The sequence below is a fragment of the Lathamus discolor genome, chromosome 2 (assembly GCF_037157495.1).
Source record: "Lathamus discolor isolate bLatDis1 chromosome 2, bLatDis1.hap1, whole genome shotgun sequence".
NCBI classification, from domain to species: Eukaryota; Metazoa; Chordata; class Aves; order Psittaciformes; family Psittacidae; genus Lathamus; species Lathamus discolor.
In genome coordinates, this window is record NC_088885.1 from 17,924,185 (window position 1) to 17,942,686 (window position 18,502).

General features: G+C 39.9%; 1 protein-coding gene across 9 annotated transcripts in view; it reads left to right on the forward strand.

Moving 5' to 3' along the window:
- WIPF3 (WAS/WASL interacting protein family member 3) overlaps positions 1–18,502 on the forward strand; it is a 47,790-nt gene that overhangs the window by 13,765 nt on the left and 15,523 nt on the right. For 4 of the 9 annotated variants that reach the window (XM_065665967.1, XM_065665964.1, XM_065665965.1 and 1 more), the window contains exons 2-3: positions 7,888–8,157; positions 12,467–12,605. In XM_065665967.1, the coding sequence (XP_065522039.1) occupies positions 12,522–12,605 (84 nt within the window). In that variant the 5' untranslated portion in view covers positions 7,888–8,157; positions 12,467–12,521. Of the gene's footprint in view, positions 1–6,558; positions 6,577–7,887; positions 8,158–11,136; positions 11,177–12,466; positions 12,606–18,502 lie in introns of those variants that run through there. The other 5 variants (XM_065665972.1, XM_065665973.1, XM_065665969.1 and 2 more) reach the window with 4 other exon arrangements.

Sequence of the window (18,502 nt, forward strand, 5' to 3'; positions counted from 1 at the left end):
GTGAAGACAGGTGTATAAATAGTTTGATCAATAGTTTGCATACAAACTTTGGTTGCTTAGGGGCAGATGCAGAGCTTAATTCACTAGCTGCAGTGCTCAAGTAATTGCTGGTTAAGATCTGTTCCTGAAAATGATTGAGATGCACTAGAGACTCAGATTCTGTGATTGCACTGCACTGGAAAGAGCAACATATGACTGTATTTATCAAATCATATAGTATAATACAAAAGCAATTTACTCCTTTGTTTCTCACTCTCTCCATCAGTACCTCCAAAAGTAAATACAAATCAAGATCCTGTAATATGTCAATTTCTGTTCCTGCAGTACTTCAGGAAGGGCCATGTTGGGACTGTGTACATAATGATGGCTAAATCTGAATTTGCAGAAAGTACTTAGATAATTTTTTTAACAGTAAATTAAAACATGGTAGTGTCACATCACAGTAATCACACCATAAAAGTCAGCAGTACTGCTGAATGTCTTAACGGAACCTAGCACAGATCTTAATAGATGCTGTTTATACTTTAAAAAAGTAATTTTGTTGCCTGATGAGGTCAGTATTTTGGGGAATTCTTTGTCCTCTGAAAAGAAGACCTTGAACTGAAACCAGTAACTTAGTCATAACAAATAGAAAAGTATTTGCACAGTGTAAGAGATAGATGTTAAAGGCTTCAAAGGTGAATGACACGATTTACTATTTTATATTACATGTAAAATAAATATTAAGTATTACATAGTCTGATATTAATATTTTAAAATATGCAAAGAAAAGCTGAGCAGTAAAAGGATTGGCATCAAATTTCTTTATATGTTTGTTAGTCATAACTTGCCTATAAGAATTACATGATCTTTTCAGAAATGTTTGCTTCTGTGGAAGCTTTACTCCTCAAGTAAAGACAAGTTCTATTCAGTTATAAAAAATAGGTGAGAGTGGACTAGTTCAATTCAGCTCTTACCATTTCCATAAGTTACTGATCCTGGATGTGTGTGAGTATCTGCTGCATTATTATGTGGGTTTTTTATGCCATTCATTTTAAGGTCTAATAGATGAGATTACAGATGAAAAATTGAAGGAGGTGATTGCTTTGGAAAATGATACTGGGCTCTGTTGTGCCAGAATAAAGATTCCTCGCTTTTTCCAAGTATATGTAAAAACTAATAACTAAGCAAAGGTAATAACTGTAATATTCCATAAATTCTTTTTTCTAAAGTCTTCGGTACTCACACAGAATTTCTAGTGACTGCTATGCAGTTGTGAGGTACAGCTTTCTGGAATGCCTTTACCACTATTCTTGTAGATCTTCTCACACAGAGTAGTTGCTCTCTTTAAAAGGCTGAAGCTTTCTGAAAATTAGCTCATAGTAGCAAAACCTTAACGTGACTTCACACTTGCTTTTTCATCTTTGATCATTCTGCACCAGGGTTGTTCAGTGGCTTCATAGCCACACTGAATAATGATGTAAGCAGTGCTATAGTTGCAACCAGGAAAAAAGAATGCCCTTGAGACTTCCAAATCAGACAGAAGAAGAGTGTTTTTTTTTTTACAAAATTGCATTGAGACTGCCCACCTTAATTTGACTTCTGAGTATTGTCAAGTGGACTTACTCAGTGTTGCATACTTGATAGCTGTGAAGCTGCCTTTGGGTTGCTTTGAAGGTTTGTGAAGCAACTATAGAATTTTCATAGGGTGTGAAAAGTGTGCCTTCATGCCTTGGTAGTTCAGACAACAGCTGAAATGGATTTCCTTTAGACTACCAAAAATATCTCTCAAGTAAGATACAGAGGCAGATTCTTTGCAATGACCCTGTGTCGTCCTACACCACTGTTATGAATAGATATATAACCCTCTGTGATGTGAATGGTGTCATTCTGTAGCCAGCCCAGGCAGAGGAGAGCGATGTTAACAGCCACACTATTGCTGCAGTATAAGTGATAATGCAAAGTGAAAAGCAGAGGAAAACTGGACCAAAGGACCCTACAAGATGAAGTTCAATAAACAAGAGAACAGAAAATTCCACATAAAAGCATGTGCTCAGTCTTGACACTGCTCTTACAAATGTCTAAGAAAACTACCTACTGTGTTTGCTCTGCAGCTTCTATGTGATGGATATGCTATATGCTTCGTTTACACTGTTGGCAACTGCAGTGTCTGCCTCGATAAATTAAAGCATTGGCTAGGAATTACAGTGCTTCTCCTTGATTCATAAGATAGGGGTAACATGCTTCCTTCTAGATGAACAAAGTGAATGAATGGGTTTAGAGATAGTAACCCCTTTGTGTTGGTCCTTTTATGCACAGCTCTGTAAGAGACTGCTGTATCATTTAACTTTTTCTAGTTACTATATCATGTTTTACCCTCTTCATTATAAGTAACAAAAACAGAAAAAGAGGAGAGCATGATATGGTACTGGATCATAATGGAGGTCTTGAGATCCTTTGTTCCTCCTTTGTATCCTCTTGTTTGAAAGGTATTATGTTATTGCTTTCCTAGCTGGCATAGTTTTGTGCAGTGAAAAATACACATGCACCAACCCTACTGACAGCATATAAAATAGTCCTGGCAGGCTTTGGGCTTTTGTCCAAGTCAGTTACACTTTTGTTGCATGCTAAAGAAGAAAAGAAATAACACTATATCTGTACAAAATCTATGGAACTGCTGTGTTAGTTGAGTAGACGCAAAGAAAATCATAAGATGCAGTAAAGGCAAGCCAGGCTTACATAGACTTCTTTTTTCAGCAGCTTCTTTTCAGAGGGCACGTTTACTCGTCCTGGGGATGCATGAATCACTGCAGAAATACCTGTCAAATTCTGCCTAGGATCTGGACAAAAAGTTGCTTGGATTGATCAGCTGTGTGAGTGTGAACAGCTGAACATGTTAGTGATGTCACTTGTGTTGCTGCAGCTTGTATTTGGAGTATTTTCAGAATTAAACCCTAAAGAACTGACTTCACTTCTATTGAAAATAAAGGAAAATTTAGCATAAAAAATAAGAGATGAGTTAGTCTACACCCCCTCTGTCGATTTACTAATTTAGGGGCTAACTGCATACTGTCCCACACTAACTCAGTTGTGTACTGTGAGTGACAGATACGAAGCCCAACACGGCATTTAATGCAGAATGAATGCCTTTTTTAGCTTTGAAATGACTATATAGCAGGGGAATTATGCAAAAACGGATTGTTCAAAATATTCTTGGATCAAGTGATCATGAGTTTACATTGACTAAACAGTAAGACTAAATGATGCACCACTATGTGGGATACTTGAGCTTGCTCTGAAGAAGCTGTACCAGGAGCTGAAAAGGCCTGGTGTAGCTGCAGAATGTGTATACTGTGGTTGCTTTGCTGCTTTCTTCTGGCCATATTATTTTACATGCTTGTTTTTCTCCAGTATTTCAATCTTTTATCCAGTCCATCAGGTGAGGCTTTGTATATTGGTGCTAATACTTACCAGCTCTAGTCAGGATGTATCTATCTCTTGGTACCTCCTAGAATCACATTTTCCTTTTCCCAGAGCTGGATCAGCCTAGTTCTGCATCTGTTCTGTTTTTCTCAATACTAGCAACCTGTGCTGATCCTCTGGTGTCATCACACAGAGTTACTTACTTTTGCACCATCTGCAGTGTTTTTTCCCCCATGGCAGCCAACTCCACCTTTGAAATGAATTGGGTCTATTTGTCTTGCCTTCCTTATGTCAGCAGCAGACAACAGGTGAGGTGAATGGTGAAAAGAGCAAAGACAAAGAATAGTGTGGAGAGGGGGGAATGGAGAGACAGATAAACCACTTGAAAAGGAGAGAAATTTTCACAGAGGTAAAGAAAGAAAGAAAAGGGCCTGATCCAGCATAAAACTTGACACCAGAGTTGGTGGAAATGAGTAAATCCTCATCTTCCTCCTGCTTGGTCTGATGGTAGCAGATACTGGCTGTGCTGGAAGTATTCCTGGGAGCTCATTCTGCCAGCTGATTTTGATCTACTTGTTCCAAGATGGAAATTTTGCTGCTTTGTATTGAGGATAGACACAAATTCAAAAATATCTGCTATTGCCAGTTAATCCCTAGAACTACTTTCCTTCTTCAGCAGAAGCTAGTTGAGTATTTTTGGATTCTTAGTGTTTATTGCTTATTCTTCGTGAACAGGGATAGGTACAATCGCAGTCCTCTCTGAATGTAATGAATTTCACAAAGAATTGCAACTGAAGTGCTTTGATAAGTCAAAGGGCTTAATCCTCAATTTCATGAAACTCATATTGGTTTTTTCTGAGAACACAGTTTTACCACCAATTAGGAACTAGGCCTACAAATCAAAACATCTTTTGTCAGGGATGTTCTTTATGCAATTGCAAATGACTTTGTGATTTGTTGTTCATTCTATAAAGTGAAATCATTGTCCTGAGTAAATGGATTAAAGTTTGGAGCTTCAAAATTTTGTCCATTGCCTTTAAAAACAGCTGTCAAATTTCTGTACAAGAAAGCGTATTTACACTTTCATGCACATAGGAAATTTTATAAATGTATGAGCTATGACAGTTAAGGGGCAATAAGGCACTTTGCATTTTATGTTTTTTAGGACAATGAATTAGTTAAAATACTAAAAATGCAATATATGTTAGCATAGTGAGGCTTCCTTAATAACATAGGGTTTTAGATACCTTTTACTTGCAAGTATGGAAGGCTTACCCTGGGTAAAGAACATCTAAGATGAAATTATCAACTATGTCATTGAAAAGGAGCAGTAGTTTCAACAGGACTGACAGATAAAAGTATGAAAGTAAGAAGGCATGTTCAGAAGTTACAGTTGAATTTGTCAGGACATTAGCAATAGGATTTTTACCTTTTGAAATAGATTTGGAAGGGAAATTGGGTAATCACAACTTCACTGAAAACCAGGATCAAAGCTTCCCGTTCTTTGAGGTGAGGATTTCCCTGGCAACTTATTCTTGCAGGTCACCAAATCATCACATTTTATATCCTTTACGAAAGACAGTTCTTCTTACAGCATTCAGTGACCACAACCCATGCTGGGGCATGGTGCTGATACTGCATTGTAGGGAAGAATAGTTCATGTTGAACTGACAGATCTATTTTCCTTGCATTGCATTAGACTGTGTTTCTTAAGCTGGTAGGTATTAGCCTGTTGTGGCACGCATACACATTTCTATAAATTTATATTTTCCAGATGGAAAGCTATGAAAACAGGATCTCTGATGAAACATCATGTGTTTGAAAGTGAAAATGTTAGAATTGAGACATGGATTTTGAAAGCCCTGTAGTCTTCTGATGCTGATTGCAAATTTACATTTGCAAGTTCTTTTCACTTGACTGGTGTTTGAAAGCAAACATTTGTTGATCTGTGTATAGCAAATATAAAAAGCTGGATACTGAATACTGCCTTGTTTGGCTTTTCCATTTTGATGCTGGCTACTTAATTGAAAGCAAAACTTTCTTCTGTTGGGGGAATCGATTAAACAACTTTAGGAATTTCTTTGGTGGAAACCATTCTGTGTACTGGTACACTTTTCAAATATCTCTGTATTATATGAATGATATAAAGAAATATGTGAATACCTATAAAGAAATATGTTATTAATAATTATGTGAAAACATGCCATTTACTTCTCTGCAGAGACTGCAAAACTTGTGTTAAATTGTAACATCAGATTGCCTTACTAAGAGAACTCAAGTGCTGTTCACACTGAAACTCTGGAGGAGTCTGAAAGTAAACAGCCTTATTCAGAATGCGGCAGTGACCTTGAACTTCCACTGGGCTGCACTTTCTTTATTTAGCCAAGGCCAATGGTTAACTTTGCTAATGACTGTATATCGAATTCACCATTGTTAATGCATCTAGCAGTGAATGATACATATGGATGATACGGTATATTTAAAGGAAACCCTTTGTATAAATTGTTTCCTTTTCAAAGTTATGCCTTTGTGCCAGTCCTAATTGCTTCTCATTTACCTCATTTGCCTTAGGCTCCTTAACTTCAGGTTAACACTACATTAGGCATAATATATTTCTTCTTATGTGTCATTCTGTTCTCTTGCTCCTTACTTAAAAGAGGATGACGAATTCTATTCTTCTGCGCCCTTGCAGCAATTAGTCTTCTATGGCAGATCCCCATGAAGCAGAGGAAGTTACACCCTGAAATAGTCATGTACAGGGACATGAAGTCATCTGTACAGCTTTGCCTCTGAAGGGAGTTTTGTCAAGCTGTAGCACTTGAATTTCTAGCCTCAGCACTGCAGGGAACCCAGCAGAGATCTGCCCACAACACACATGGAAGCAAGGCGTCTCCAAATTCCTGTAATCTGTGCTAGGTCAGCCCCGGCCAATTTGTTGCAGTGTTATCAGGCTCCTGATAGAGTAAGAGTCATGCTGTTTTTTTCAGGCAGAAAAGAGATGCAACCCTTAGCTGGATTGATCCTGGTGGAAGTAGTCCAAACTGAGGAGAATTTATGTTCCTTGGCTTAAGTACAGGATACTGTTACGTGCTGTGAGGCAATCCCACAGACCCTCTGTAGACAAATGCTGCTTAAGCATTTCATCACATCTTAAATGGAGGAAGAGCCCTCAAGGTTTGTACGTTTCAACCGAATTGAAAAAAAACTTATTCTGCCTTTAATTGCGGTGATGTACATGGCGACTGAGAGCAGAAATTTCTCTCTTTAAGTTGCATACAATCCAGGTACCATCTGTTAGGAAATGATGAAAGACTAGAGTTCTCTGAGTCAGCTGTAGGATTATACGTGTGAATGTCTTAAAATACATATAGTAAGATGGGTATGTATATGAATGTTTGCCTTTCTTCTGTAAAAGAAGGTTGTAACAGTTTAACACTTCTGCACTGTCTTTAAATCTCTCGTATACAGCAGAGATTGTCAAGGGGTTTGTGGATGGGGTAATTTTTGCAAAGGAGAAGACTGTAAGGGTACTCAGAAGCTCTACCTTGATTTTTCCTTCTTCTGTTCTCTAAACACAAGAAGTCATTCATACTGAAAACAGTAGAAAGAAATACAACATCTGATGCTTAAATTTATGTGGTTTGATTCTGTTATAATTAAAATATAAACTGGTTCGTTCCAAACAGAAGCTTTTCCCAAGTCATTTTCAGTTGTGTGACAGAGACAGCAGAAAACTCTATCTGGGTAGCACACATCTACTCTTCTCTTTTTTTTTTTCTTATCTGCCTCTGCACGTGTTCTACTGTCTCTAAAAGATCTGTGATATGCTTGTTCCAGTGATTTCAGCTGTTCTTTGGTGATGTTTCACAGGAGCCACAATTAGGCTCACTGTCTACTTTTCAGATCATAAAAGTTGAGCAGATGCTGTTTCTCCTGTGTAAAATTTTGAAATTCTTTTAGTTTTCTATTAAAATACAAAGACTTAAAAGCTATAACTCTGAACAGGATAATTAGTGGGGAAACCATACTTGATTATATAAAAGATGATTAAAAGTTAAAACCAGATTTTGTGGCCTACTTTTTTCCTTCAGTTTTTAATGAGGAAAATAAGACCAATATTTTAAATAAGCTTTCCTGCACACCTTTAAAATGTCTACCCCAGCCTTCTCTTTGAAGCGAAAAAAAGACCTGTTAATTTCCCCAAAGCTGAATTAGCTGCCTCAGAATGTGTAGTTGCAGTGATTGCAAATCCAGTAATAATGAATCCGTTATTCTGCAGTCCTTTCACCAAATTAATTAAAAGGGTTGCATTTTCAATTCCAACCATGTCGCTTCGTATTAATGACTATGCCACTTAAAGACCTAAGGACTGTAGCGATTTAAACAAATATGCTACTAGTTAAGAAATGGTTTTGTGTATAAATGAATATTATGTACATTTAAATAATTGTGATTTTTTTTCTCTCTCGTCTCTTTTCCTTCTAGACATTAAAGGCTTCATGCCTTCTCTTTCCCTGATGGGTGAAGGTATTTCAGCATAGTCTTTGCAGACAGGCCTGTGGTAGTTCTGCTGAGCGTCAGTGTGGAGATGTGTCAGCTGCTGTCCAAACCCTGCGTTATTTCTTAGTGTAGCTCTGTGCTGCCAGCAGGACTTTGGCTTAGTTGTAAGCCCAGCACTGTGGCAGTGACACTTCAGGAGGAAACCTTTGGGGAGTTCTTGCATCAGAGCTTGTGTACATCTGGTGGCTGGGCAAGGTAAGACCAAATCTGCATAAAAGCCTAAGCAGAGGTATTAAGTTTCCCACAGGTGAATTCAGCACAGGACTGAGACACCAGAGCATGAAGAAGAAAGATCTGCACCTATTCTGCTTGTCTGTGCTCAGAGTCAGAGGCTGGGTGAAGACTTTATTTAAGCCTTCAGAAATTTGGAACTAGAGTTCTACATCGAGGACTGCACTGTGGTTCTTAAACCCATCTGCTGTTCAGACAGGCACTATGAGAAGCAGCAAGGAACAATCTGTGACACCTAAATTGCCAGTTTTAGAATTACCCTTACCAAGAGTACAAAGAGGCTGATTGTTTTGAGATCAGTTCACTGACTGATGGAATGACTTGTGAGAAGTAGAACAGCTCAAGAAGTATAACCAGTCCTTGTAAATGTACTTCTGAATTATAATTCTTCAATTTCACAAAGCTGATGCTGAGGGGTAGGAGAAACTTTTGCTTGATATAAGGTAGAGTCATCTGCAGTGGAGTGCAAATGGGATCAAACTAAGAAAAGGAGAAATTAGGCTGAGTGTCAGGAAAACTGAACTATGAGAGTTGACTGTGAAAGAGCTTCCCAAGGGAAATAATACAAGCCACATTATTTGGGACACCTAAAATTAGACTTCAGAAAGCACTAAAAATAATGTACAACCTTGCTTTGGAAGGCAGGTGGACTAGAAAAGGCACGGTTTGGGATTTTCCTGGGTTTTTTTGCAATAAATTCTGCAATTGTTGGGCCTGACTCTGTTCTCTGATATGGAAATCAAGGGAAGATTTATAGTACTTTTTGCCTGAGAAAACTGAGGCTAAACATGCAGGCTTCTCTCCTCCACCTATTGCCAACTTTTTAAACTGTATCTTTTTATTTCTGTCCTTCAAGGATAGTTCAGACCCCTCTCTTCCAGTTACAAATATGTATATTTAAAGGAGAGGAGAAAGGACATGCGTGCCTTAAGAAGCCTTTATGGCATTTCCCTCTTTTGTGGCTCTTAACAGACACTAGAACTGATCAACAGTATACTCCTATTTTGGTTTTAACTCATAGAATCATATTATAGAATCATAGAATAGTTAGGGTTGGAAAGGACCGTAAGATCATCTAGTTCCAACCCCGCTGCCATGGGCAGGGACACCTCACACTAAACCATCCCACACAAGGCTCTATCCAGCCTGGCCTTGAACACTACCAGGGATGGAGCACTCACAACTTCCCTGGGAAACCCATTCCAGTGCCTCACCACCCTAACAGTGAAAAACTTCTTTCTTATATCTAACCTGAACTTCCCCTGTCTAAGTTTGAACCCATTACCCATTGTCCTATCACTGCAGTCCCTAGTGAAGAGTCCCTCCCCAGCATCCTTGTAGGCACCATGTTCTGAAACTATGGTCTGAAATTGCCAGCCATATTTTAACTAGCAGCTTCATGGGTGAGGAGCCGGGTGTGGAGAGAAAGAAGAAGAAAGTGAAATACAGCCTTTAACCAAGGAATAGAGGCCTCCAAATAACATGTGTTAACATATTGAAAATGTTGCAGACATCCATTATTTTCTTTAAATACTATGCAAGATAGGTGCAGTAATACAAAAGAGGTTCTCAAAGCCAGTCCTACATATTCCAGTGTGTAGATTGTGCAGTTATGACTAAATTTTAATACCCTTTTTATTATTATTGTAAGTTCGATTGAAGATGCCTGCTTTTATCTACATACAGTCCTTCTTTGCTGTCATTGTCTGCTTCTGTGAATGACAGCACTCCTCCTTCCAAAGCTTGAACAAATAGAACCTTTCTGTGGAAAATGGTTCTTCATTGTGTAGGCATGAGATGTGATCACCTTCACACTGTAACAGTAATTCTATAAAAGACTTATCAATTTGTGTGCACAGGACATCAAGCCACTGAGTTTGTGATAAGAGAAAGAAAGACACATGTGCAGAGCTTTCTGAAAGCTAGTTCATTTGTAGAGGATTTGAAACAGCATGGGAGGAAAGCTAAAGTGTGCCTCCAGTACTTCATTCAAGGGCTGGGTACTATAGCCCCCCAAAATGCTTTCTTCTCTGGAGAAGATTCAGGGGGATTCAGGGTAGGGGAGTGGAATACATGGTTAAGTGAACACTACCTCTGCACTGAATTTTGGGTTGCAGATCACGCAGTTTCTGTTCTGGAACTTAAGCTGGAGGCATGGGCACTGGGGCAGGGACTGGTAAGAGAGGCAGCCAGAGAAGTCATTTGGTTGTGTTTCAGACTGTGACTTCTAAATACTAAGAGCCAATTCCCATTTCCTTTCTCCCACTGCTGCTCGCCTCCAGTGTGCTTTACCTCCTGCTGCCACGCATGTGGTCTGCCACAGAAGTGTGGGTTGTATTTTTTTTTCCGATTTGACTAAGAGCATATTTCCTAATCTAAACCCTTAATGAAGACAAAAGGTCTGTATTGCAGGGTAGGAAGAAGCTAACCAGAAACATGTTATTAGCAGGGAAGAGTCATTCTCCTTATGTCCATGGTTTTGAATGACTTAATTGAGGAGAAGAGCTCTCTTCTGATAATAGCTTTTTGCATAGGGCGACAATGAGGGTGGAATGGTGGAGATGCTGTGATGCCTGCTTTCTTGGAAAGCTTCATTAAGCCATTATTAAAGTGATTGTAACCAATTCTGTTACAGATCCAGAGTGCTTTGGTGTGCTAGTCCTTTGCATAGTAACCTCTCAAGGGAGAAAGCAAGTGTTGCAGAGGCTCTGTGTATTCAATTTTTGATTGATTTTCCATTGAATTTTACAAGATACAGCAGAGTGGAAAATACTCAGATATTACCTAGGTGTTTTTCACTTACACTAGGTAGGAAAAGGACAAGGCTGCATATATATTTTAACTTCATTGCCTCTTCTAATCTATCCCTCTCTAACAAAACAGCCAAGTATTCTGCTAAAGACTGTAACTTGTCTCATTTCTGTCTTGTCTTCCCTCCTGAAGTTCTCCAGATTCAACTGTCTCGTGACTCCTGCTTACACAGGTGATTCTTAAATTTCTTGACCAAAAGGTTTCAGACAGCTGGAAAAGCATAGAGTGCCTGCTTTTGAAAAAGGAGGGATGAGGGAAATAGGGCCTGGGAATTGTGGTCCATTCAACTTCACAACAATTTCTAAGAAAACATCAAAATGAGTAACATGTTTCTAAATGCTTGGAGGAGACAAGAAAACAAATTATCATCTAAAGAGATGTATAAAGAGCAAATGTGTCAAATCAATGTAATTTCCTGCTAAGGTAAGGCCTTACAGAAAGGGAAGAAATAGTGGATGTCATATTTTGCTTAATGGTAGGATTTTGACACTGTTTCACATGACATTGTGAAGAGTCTCAGAAGACAGTCATGTTGACATAAAACTAAATGTAAAACCATGTTTGGAGCATCTATCCAAGAATCGCTATCAAAATAAAAGAAGTTATGAAGTGTGGCTAGCAGAGGGCTCCCTTCGGCGCTGCCTAGTACTTTCATTTGCAGTTTTACTAATGAAATACAGCAGTTGCATGTTAACTTTACAGATGACCTCAGATTGAGAGGGTATGCAGTCATCCTGGGGGCTGGGTTAGAGATGAAAATCAGAGAGTGAAGCACTGTTATTCTGCAGGAGACATTTGGGGGGGGGGGGGGAAGGATATGGCTTTTGTTGGCAGATCTGTGTCTTTTTCATCAGTCTATTACAGAAGAATTGTGAAAAGTTAACATTTAAAATGGCAGGAAAGACTCATGTGCTTTGAATTCTTGAAATGTCTGGTACTTACATGTTGTCATTTGGTAATAGAAGCTTCAATTTGTAGAATTGTTTCTTCAGTTATTATTCTCTTTTCTTTCTTTTTAACATTGGAGCAAGTCCAATGTACCTTACAAAGTTCCTTACTCTGCCCTTAGAACAGCAAACTTCTGGCTTAAAGTCAACAGAGTTTTTGTTCCAGCAGAAATGTCTACACGTGATTTGTTCTCCACTGACTTGCATTTCAGGGATATGAGGTAGATTAAGGCAAGGTACAACAGTTAAATCTGGACAGGCTGGCATCTATGCATTTGGTATTTGTGGCAGTTGTCCAGATCTGTGAGCTTGCTCTTTAGATGAATGTTGTCATCAGATAACCATAATAAGGCTGTTCGTACTGTAGGGTTGGAAGTAGCGGAGTATGAAATTCTTCAGTCTGCTGAGAGCTAGAAATTTGGCTGATCTGCAGCTTACAGGGTATAAACACGTTCTTTTTTTTTTTCCCTCCCATTTTTCCTATTTCTCTTTCTCCTCCCTTCCTTCCCCTCAAGGACATAGACTTTGGCTGTATTTTTCATAACCGCTTGAAGCTAGAAATCTGAACGGATGCCTGTGCCGCCGCCACCACCACCACCACCTCCTCCACCACCTCCACCTCCTTCTGGAGGGCCCCCTCCACCACCGCCTCTGGTAAGATTGACTTTTCATCTCTACTAGAAAAAGCTTAGCTGTAGGAGCCCATTCAGTTCATTTATGACTGAGTATATACTGGGATGCATGCTTAAAATGTTTCTGCTGCTGGGGGTGCAGGATCAGAAAGTTCAGAGGTGATTGCATTAGAGTGCATATGGTGAGACTTTAGCATTTGTGAGCACTTCTCCAGCCGCAGGGAACTCATTTATGTATTGGTAACATGCAGGTGGTAAATGTTAATTTCTTCATCCTCTTTCTTACAGCTTCTATTAAGACTCACAGTTTAGCTGTAGGTGTTGCTTTTTCTAGCACATGCTGTCTTCCTGGGGATACAGCACAGTATGCTTTTATACATGGGCAGGAACAATTACTGCTTGTAACAGATCATTACTTTGTTGTGTTATGAAGTAGAACATGTGCCCTGCCAACATGTTTGCTGTAAGTGGAGGATGCGCTGAGCGGAGTTTCAGGGTATTACATTTTCCTGCAATCACAACTATTGTACCTATAGTAAAACATGCTGAAGTAATTCTTTGTATTCTGCTCTCATTCGTTCATAGCCTATATCTGCATCGAAATTCTTAGAACATTTTTGAAATAGTGAAGCCTGGCATGGTTGTGTTTAAGATATCAAATCTCTCCTGGCTTCTTTTTTTTTTTTCCCCATACGTTTTTCTGTCACTGCTGTACTTACTTGTGGTAAATGTTAGTCCCTGTAGCAAAGTATGTGGTACTTCAAAGGTACTTCAGTTCTGGGGTATTTTTAAAGAACCTTATTTCTCCCTTCCATTCTCTGGCATTTTTGCCTGTTCTGTTCCCATGAAGGTCTGTTGATTTTGTTTGATACTGTTCTTATGTTATCTTCTTCCAGAAGGAGGTTTCCTTGCCTGTTCCTCTCTGCTGCTTTGCAGCAGAACCATTTTGTAGAACTCTCCATGAATTGTGGAGATGAAGAGGAGGAAGATAAAGACAGTACATAAAATAAGCAGTGCTTGACTCCTTTTACCTTTCTGGTTTGACTTTGGGCACCATGAGCAGAGATAGCAGCTCTTCTGGATTGGTACACAACCTATAGTTAGATACTGAAATATGTGGGCTGAATTTTGTGAGCAACTTAATGCCCAGCAATTAACGTCAACAGAAGCTGCAAGTGTTCTTTTCCTAATAAATTTAGCTCGGTAAAGTATCTAGAAACGTTTTTAGACTCCTCTAACATATGGTAGTTGTAAATGACTTGGAAAAGTTATGGGGATGCCTAGGGACCAGTATGACCAAGCTTGGGATTTTTTTGTTTCCCCTTCTTTTCTAATGACTAAAAGCACTTCCGTGATAAGGTTTTGATACAAGAAGGCTTATACTGTATTTCTGTGGTTTAGTTAGATGTGTATTTCAGATGTGATCTTCTATGCATAAGACATGCAGAATTTTGGGAGTTTTATCTTGGTGATATGGTGCAAACTAGACATATTTCTAACGTCTCTATTTAAGCCTTCCTCTTGGTAAGTGTTGACACCAAAAAGAGCACATGAACTAATACTAAAGGATTAGTAAAATAACGTGGCAGAATGTTGTTTTTTTCTGCAATAGTGTCAGGCCTTTTCCCTGTCAAAACTGAATGAGAGAGGGCTGACTGATAGGATCTGTAGTCTGTTTGGTGTGTTCAGCAGAAGCACAGTGTAAGTCAGCTCTCCAGCTGGTGCCAGTTGCAGAGTAAAATCTTATAATTGAGGAAATAATGAAAAATTGCTCCAGACCCTATTTTCTTTTACTAAGAAACTGTTTCCGAGATGTTGGCATCAGTCCTTTACAGCTGCTAAACTGCCCGGCTGTTGTTACATTTCCTGTATCTACAGCTGGAGGACAGAAGAAGAAAAAAATTCTAACAGGCATGTAGCTTCAAGGAACACCTGCAAAACAAATAAGTTTTATTTGGTCAACACCTGGAAATGTTCCAAACAGCACTCTGATTAAATCAGAGCATTGTTTACATATTAGCAATTAAAAGTTAGGTTTTAACTTCGCTGTTGATATGCGGGCAAGCCGCTAGTTTAACTTACTTCGTTTATGTTAAAGAGAAAAACATCTGTGAGTAGGCTGAGGTTTTAGAATCCTGTCATTTTGACTGATGCCATTCCATGGGTACCATAGACTTGTCTTGCTTTTCTAATTATATGGATAATAGAATCATAGAATGGTTTGGGTTGGAAGGGACCTTAAAGACCATCTGATTCCAACCCCTCTGCCATGGGCAGGGACACCTGCCACTAGATCAGGTTGCTCAAAGCCCTGTCCAACCTGGCCGTGATATTTTCCTCTTGATTTCATTATTACGAGATTTTTAGCAGTGGCAGTCACTACATTATGTCTTTTTCTAAGTATTTTCTTAGTGAATATCATGAGTCATGGTCCCCAAGGATACTGCAGTCCTTACTTCATTGAAATACTAAGCACTGTTGGCACTTGACTTTTTTTGTACTGTTACCTCCCTCTTACAGCAGAAGAAAGTTAGGTTCTTCCCTACCGTTTTCAAAGATCTTGGATATGCAGATATTGTGTAAGTACTCGTACTGAATTCTGGTCACAAAAGTTGTTGCAAGGCAATACTAAAGTGATTTGGAGATGGTATTTAAGACATGCTAGGAGTCACCTGTGCCAAGCAGCTGAAAAGCTACTGGCTGTTAGAGTGTACTTAAAAGGAAACAAAATGGATTTTTCAGGAGGGAATGGTAGGGTATCAGCAGTAGCAAATGTAGGCGGCTGAGTCAAACGTAAATATAGCTGATTGGATTAATTGAGCATGTCTTCAACTGCCTGCCTTCTGGGGGTCATAGATAAAGATGAGAGGGATGAGTAGGCAGAATAAAACTGTGCCCCAGTAGATTTTCTGGCACTTCCTTATAGAATTCAGATCTTCTCTCTTTCCCCCTCCACCTCGATAAAGAAATCTTAGAAAGGAGGCATTAGGATGTTTGCTCTAAACCTCTTCCAATTTTATAGGCATAAGCACATCACATAAGGAAGGGCTTTTTTAATAGGTATTTGTAATTTTTTTGGGGGTGGAAACATTATGGTTTGGGTTTTTTAGAAAAGCTTTCTGCTCCTGAAAAGTGCTTTTTTTTATTCTCCTTTTGTTTCTTTTACCCCTTTTGCCTTTTAGTTTGGCATATCATAGAATCATTATGGTTGGAAGGGACATCTGGAGATCATCCCGTTGAACCCCCCTGCCAAGGCAGGGCCACCCAGAGCAGGTTACACAGGAATGTGTCCAGGCGGGTTTTGAATGTCCAGAGGGGGAGACTCCACAACCCCCCTGGGCAGCCTGTTCCAGTGCTTTGCCACCCTCAGTGTAAAGAAGTTCTTCCTCATAGAATCATAGAATAGTTAGGGTTGGAAAGGACCTCAAGATCATCTAGTTCCAACCCCCCTGCCATGGACAGGGACACCTCACACTAAACCATCCCACACAAGGCTTCATCCAACCTGGCCTTGAACACTGCCAGGGATGGAGCACTCACAACCTCCCTGGGCAACCGATTCCAGTGCCTCACCACCCTAACAGGGAAGAATTTCCTCCTTATAGCCAATCTAAACTTCCCCTGTTTAAGTTTTAACCCATTACCCCTTGTCCTGTCACTACAGTCCCTGACGAAGAGTCCCTCCCCAGCATTCCTATAGGCCCCCTTCAGATACTGGAAGGCTGCTATGAGGTCTCCATGCAGCCTTCTCTTCTCTGGGCTGAACAGCCCCAACTTCCTCAGCCTGTCTTCATACGGGAGGTGCTCCAGTCCCCTGATCATCCTCGTGGCCCTCCTCTGGACTTGTTCCAACAGTTCCATGTCCTTTTTATGTTGAGGACACCAGAACTGCACACAATACTCCAAGTGAGGTCTCACAAGAGCAGAGTAGAGGGGCAGGATCACCTCCTTCGACCTGCTGGTCACGTTCCTTTTGATGCAGCCCAGGGTACGGTTGGCTTTCTGGGCTGCGAGCGCACACTGAAGCCGGCTCATGTTCATTTTCTCATCGACCAGCACCCCCAAGTCCTTCTCCGCAGGGCTGCTCTGAATCTCTTCTTTGCCCAGTCTGTAGCTTCATGGTGAGATGAAACTTCCTGTGTTTTAGTTTACAGCCACTGCTCCTTGTCCTTTCACTGCACGCCACAGAATCTGACACCGTCCTCCTGACACCCACCTTTGAGATATTTATATGCATTAATAAGATCCCCTCTCAGTCTCCTCTCCCAGCTCCCACAATCTCTCCTCATAAGAGAGATGCTCCAGACCCCTGACCATCCTTGTGGCCTCCGCTGGACCCTCTCCAGTAGCTCCTTGTCTTTCTTGTGCTGAGGAGCCCAGAACTGGACACAGTACTCCAGATGTGGCCTCACCAGGGTCGAGTGGAGGGGGAGGATCACCTTCCTCAATCTGCTGCCACACTTCTCCTGATGCACCCCAGATCTCTATTGTCACTTCTGGCCGCAAGGGCATGCTGCTGTAGTCAATTTATCCACCAGTATTCCCAGATCCTTCTCAGCCACACTGCTGGGAGGCATGCTGGTTAACTTTGGTTTGTCATGTCTCCTGGAGTAGATACCACCGCTGAGACTGACTAAAAGTCTTCTTTACCTAATCTCCCAAGAGAGGATTGAGAGAGAATTTTGCTTTAATAAACCATGTTCACTTTCTACATGCAGTGGTGGCTTGCTCACTGCTGTGCAGCCTTTGTACATTCGAATTCCTAGTGTTACAATCAGTCATCACCTATTAAAATGTTAATATTGAAGGAAGTGTGGATGTGTAGCAGCCCTGCTGGGTTATGCCTTACTCAGAGAAGATGTTTGTTTAATGATTCATATGTTTGTGGAGTTTAAGAAAATACTTCTGTTCTCTTTAGAATTGTTATTATTAAAGTCTTAGCATAGAAATTAACCCCAAAAGTTGCAAGGATTGAACGATTAAAGCCAGTAAAGTAGCACAAGGATTTTATTTGCCTTATTGACATACTGTTAACTAGGAGAGCAGCAGAAGAAAGGAATATGGTTACTTTAGTGAAAGAGGTGTGAAACTTGAAATAATACTGAATGCTGGCTGGCACGTGCATGAATGTTCATGATTACGTCACTCTAATGTAGTCTAAAATAAAAAGAGAAAAAGGATAAACATATGTAGATAAACGTATGTCAGGGTTTACTGCGTTATCCTACCTTATTTTCTACCCCTGTACTAAAAACTCAGAAAAGCAATTCCTCATGGTATAACACTACAATAAATACACAATTTACAGAGGTGGATTTCCAAGGTTAAGAAAAACATCAACTGGTAGTTTTCCTTGGGGGAATGCTCTTTTCTCCTCCTCCACACAGTTGTCAGAGTATAAACCTTGTTGAGCTGTTTCCTTCAGCCTTTCAAACAAATTCAGAGCTGCAGTACTTACCTGAAGTCTGTGGGAGCTGGGCTTGCTCCTATGACATTTAGCAATACTGTTCTTTGGAAGGAGAAAAAACAACACATACAAAACAGCTTGGCTGAAGGTAATGATGATTTATGGTGTTTTGATTTGGTCTTACCAAATATAAGAGAATGTGTGCTTGTAAGTGTGTATGCATAATGTGTGTGCATACTTGCTAGTCATTTATTGTAAAAATTAAGGTAATTCTGCAGTTTTCATTCAGACCCTTAGATGTGCAAGCATAACACTGGAAGAACAGAATCATGCGTAATGCCAACTACAAGAGATGAAGGAATGTGCTTATTAAAATTTAATGTGAGCTGTGAGTAAGATGACATTTAGTACTTTGTCATGAATTCCCCAAGTCAGGAGATACTAGATCATATTTATTGCAGATTGAGTGCATCTTGTTGATGACTGGCCATTGCGCAGACTGTGCTAAAAGC